Below are 3,498 nucleotides of genomic sequence, written 5' to 3'. Positions count from 1 at the left end.
CATGTGCAGCCTCGAAATTACCCCCAAACCAAGGACGCTGCCTCGGTAGAATTCCAAGTATGCTGGAGATTGGAACAGTCCTTCGGCGGCACTCGATGACGTAGCATTCTTGAAATATTGGCTTGGAAGCCAGTATCCTCGAGATTGAGAAACGGCCTGTGTTTGCCCTCCTGTGTCTGATTTCCTGATTGTGTTCACCTGGTGCCCCTGTGTTTTTTCCTCCCTCCTCACCTGTGTCTTGTTTGTGTGATTAGTCTTGTGTGCATTTCAGTTCTGGTTTTTCTGTTATTGTGGGATCCTTGTTGTTTGTCTTGACTGTGTTCACTGGGAAGAGTTCTGTTGTTCATTAGCCTTGAAATAAAGGTATTTTCTGTTTAAATCTGCATTTGGGTCCTGCCTGCTTCACTCAACCCTGACAATGCGCTCATCTTGACTGAATCACTGTGGAGAGTCGATATAACAAGAAATGTATGAGAGAAAAGAAGACGGAGCTTCTTTGAGGAAGCGACACATTTCTAATATTAGGAAGAACTTCCAACATTTCTCTTTAAGAGGCAGCCGGTCTAGAGACTTACACGGATACAAGAGACACGATGGCCGAGTTAAAACGGATTAAAATGTCTTCACTTCTTATTCTGCTGCTTCAGTTTACAGGTAAGGATTCCTACAACATGTATATATTTAGAAACAACAAGGTAATTTATTCATCATGAATGTTACTTTATTACCTAACCTCCTTTAAACAAAGACAGAGAAGTGGTCTGTTTGTCTTCCAACGAGGGGAAGGCAACTTTTAGACACATAGGGAAACTTTTGTTATATCTCAAATGAACATTTTTATTTCTCTGTATTCTTTATATTTCTCTCTTGTTTATTCAGGGGCTGCAATTGGACAGCGATCCCTCTACCTCTCTGTCAGAGCTGGAGATGAAGCCACTTTGCCGTGTAACAATGTGTTCCATGATCAGGATGAATGTGATGGTACTACCTGGCTCTTCACTGATTCAGGAAGTACAGTAATGCTGGTTAAAGGTGGGCAGATTGGTGACCATGCTAAATCAGACAGACTGAGAGTTACAGAGAAATGTTCTCTGGTTATAAAGAAGGTCACAGAGGAGGATGCTGGTCACTACACCTGCAGACAGTTCAGATTCGGAGAACAACGAGCTCCAGACTCTTGGGTTGATCTGTCTGTTGTTACCAGTGAGTATTTCCATCATAATGTTTCCAAACTGTCTTGTAAAACATATACTCTGATTACACTAAAACATAACAATAATAATGATTACAGTGATGAAGTTAATGTTACTCTTGATGTCTTTCTCTCTCAATATCTCCATCTTCAGTGACTGAGCATCAGGACAATGATGAGGTGACGTTACGCTGCTCTGTGGGGCCATATAGACGGTGTAGACACCCACCGAAGTGGCTGCTTCAGGGTCAAGATGTGGATAAAGATCACAACGATATAAAAACATCACAGTCCTCCTGCTCTGCCTCTGTGACATTTCCAACTTCTCATTATAGTTACACATCAAGGTCTAAGCGTTTTACTTGTGTAGTAACAGCTGGTTCCAACGTGCAGACCTTCAGCCTTCAGTCCTCAGGTGGGAACCAGCTGTTTAAACGTCTTTAACTCATGTTTACGTATTCAATGATTTGAAGTTTTATTATTACATCACAATATATTTTACCCATAAGACAGCTTGCTAGTGAAAGGTTTGTTGAGATTGTTCATCTGTTCAGGTGAGGACACGGCAGCAGCAGAGAGCGACACCAGATCAGCTTTCACTACGACAGCTTCTGTGATCACTGAAGATTCAGCAAAACTACAAGGTAGAGGTTTATATATGAATATTGCTTCCCTCAAAATCTTTCTCTTAAATCAAAGACTATTAATTGGTTTGTTTTAAACTGTTTTTTTGTTTTAAATGATATACGTTTTGTTAAGAAATAACATCACATCTTTGCACTGATTGGCATGCAACATGATTAGTAGTAGTAGTAGAACCTTTATTTATCCAGGAAAATCAATTAAGAACAAATTCTTATTTACAATGATGACCTGACAGGAGGCAAAGGTTTCCTGAGGGGATGGGGTGTGGGAGGAAAACAAATAAAAAGACAGACTCCGGGCTCTACAGAACCCAGGAGACAACACAAACACATAGAGCAAAGATGACAGGCGTAGCAGTAAAACATATAAAAACTCAAAAACAATATTGCTGTGGTTCAATCAGTCATTAAAATCAGCATCAGGCAAAGCAGCTACAGTACATGTGTGTACCAGGGTGTCAATAGTAGTGACATTGAAGGTGCGGGGGGAGACGAAGGTTTTCATTTGATTGAATATAGATACATTTAAAAACATCTCCGTTTCTTTTTTTAAATTAAATTAAATGTACAAAATATATCTTTAAAACAATAATATTCTCTCTCCAGGTCTCTTGAGGCTCGTCCTCGTGTCTGTGGGTTTAGCCGCTCTCATAATGATTGTCGTGGCGGTCAACATATGGACGAGAACTAAAGGTGAGAACATTCACAGATTAAACTTAAACGCTTTTTTGAATTGTGGAAAGTAAAGTCGACTTTCTCTTCTTTCTTCTCAGAGAAGCAAACACAGATGGATGAAATCAATGTGAGTTTTTACATCAAATACTGAACTGTTTTGACTCTCTCTTCGTTATGAACTGATAAACACAGACACAAAGTGCAGAGAGACCTAGATCTGAATCAACACCTCTTTGAACCTGTCAGTAACAACTGAACATGATGAGTTCAGACTAAAGGACTGATTCCCCTGAATTACATCACAGAGGATTTCCCCACCTTCACACTAGTGGCTTTTAGCAATGCTAATAGTTCTGTTGTTTTAGAAAACAATGTGTTTGTTACTGTGAATAATGTGCAGGATCAAATCTAGTTTCAAAGCAAACTGTGCAGAAGTCAGAAGATTAAATCAGATCAGACGGGAACTGATGGTGCGTTCAGGGTCTGCTGACTCAACTGTGAACTGTGTTTTACTTTGAAATCCTTTGAAACCAACTCGTTGTTGTTGTTGTTTTCCTCAGGTGCGTTATGATGTAGATGATGGTACAGTGAACTATGAAAACATCAGACCTCCTGATGGAGTTTGAGCAACACTTCTGCCTCCATCAGACTCCACTGATCAACAACGTCTACATCTATCATCAGGAGTGGAAGATTATACACTCATTCTGAATGACATATTATTTCATTTTAGTCTTGATCTAATAAACCACTGGATGTCACTGTAAACAGCTTTTAACTCTTGTTTCCTTCCTTATATTGTCTTCAGGTTCAGAGCTGATTTCAAGATGTACTGATTGTTTTTGAACGACAGCTTGAGCTCATTTTAACATCTCTGTGTTCAGAATTATTACTTTAATCCACTTTCATTGAGCTTTGCTTTGTGTTTTGATGTTCATGTGATTGAATGGATTTTCAGCCTTAATGTAGAAAGTACGTTTTCTCTGT

General features: G+C 39.4%; 1 protein-coding gene across 2 annotated transcripts; it reads left to right on the top strand.

Annotated features, from left to right (window-relative positions):
- Window positions 1–316: 316 nt before the first annotated feature.
- LOC117541257 lies at window positions 317–3,279 on the top strand. 2 transcript variants are annotated; one of them, XM_034208435.1, is made up of 7 exons: window positions 317–654; window positions 880–1,203; window positions 1,347–1,607; window positions 1,747–1,836; window positions 2,443–2,529; window positions 2,610–2,638; window positions 3,072–3,279. In XM_034208435.1, the coding sequence occupies exons 1-7, from the start codon at window positions 594–596 to the stop codon at window positions 3,135–3,137; spliced, it is 918 nt and encodes a 305-aa protein (XP_034064326.1). In that variant the 5' UTR covers window positions 317–593; the 3' UTR covers window positions 3,138–3,279. The 2 variants fall into 2 exon arrangements, with proteins under 2 accessions (XP_034064326.1, XP_034064327.1); XM_034208436.1 differs by lacking the exons at window positions 2,443–2,529; window positions 2,610–2,638.
- The last annotated feature ends 219 nt before the right edge of the window (window positions 3,280–3,498 follow it).

This window comes from Gymnodraco acuticeps, unplaced genomic scaffold (assembly GCF_902827175.1).
Source record: "Gymnodraco acuticeps unplaced genomic scaffold, fGymAcu1.1, whole genome shotgun sequence".
Taxonomy (NCBI): Eukaryota; Metazoa; Chordata; class Actinopteri; order Perciformes; family Bathydraconidae; genus Gymnodraco; species Gymnodraco acuticeps.
This window is presented reverse-complemented; position numbering and strand designations above follow the sequence as displayed.

What these genes read in the sequence shown, in the direction of transcription:
- LOC117541257 (XM_034208435.1), top strand. Translation starts at nt 594, where the DNA reads ATGGCCGAGTTAAAACGGATTAAAATGTCTTCACTTCTTATTCTGCTG. An exon ending in TGATCTGTCTGTTGTTACCA is followed by an intron (nt 1,204 to 1,346) that starts GTGAGTATTTCC and finishes CTCCATCTTCAG; the next exon opens with TGACTGAGCATCAGGACAAT. An exon ending in CTTCAGCCTTCAGTCCTCAG is followed by an intron (nt 1,608 to 1,746) that starts GTGGGAACCAGC and finishes TCATCTGTTCAG; the next exon opens with GTGAGGACACGGCAGCAGCA.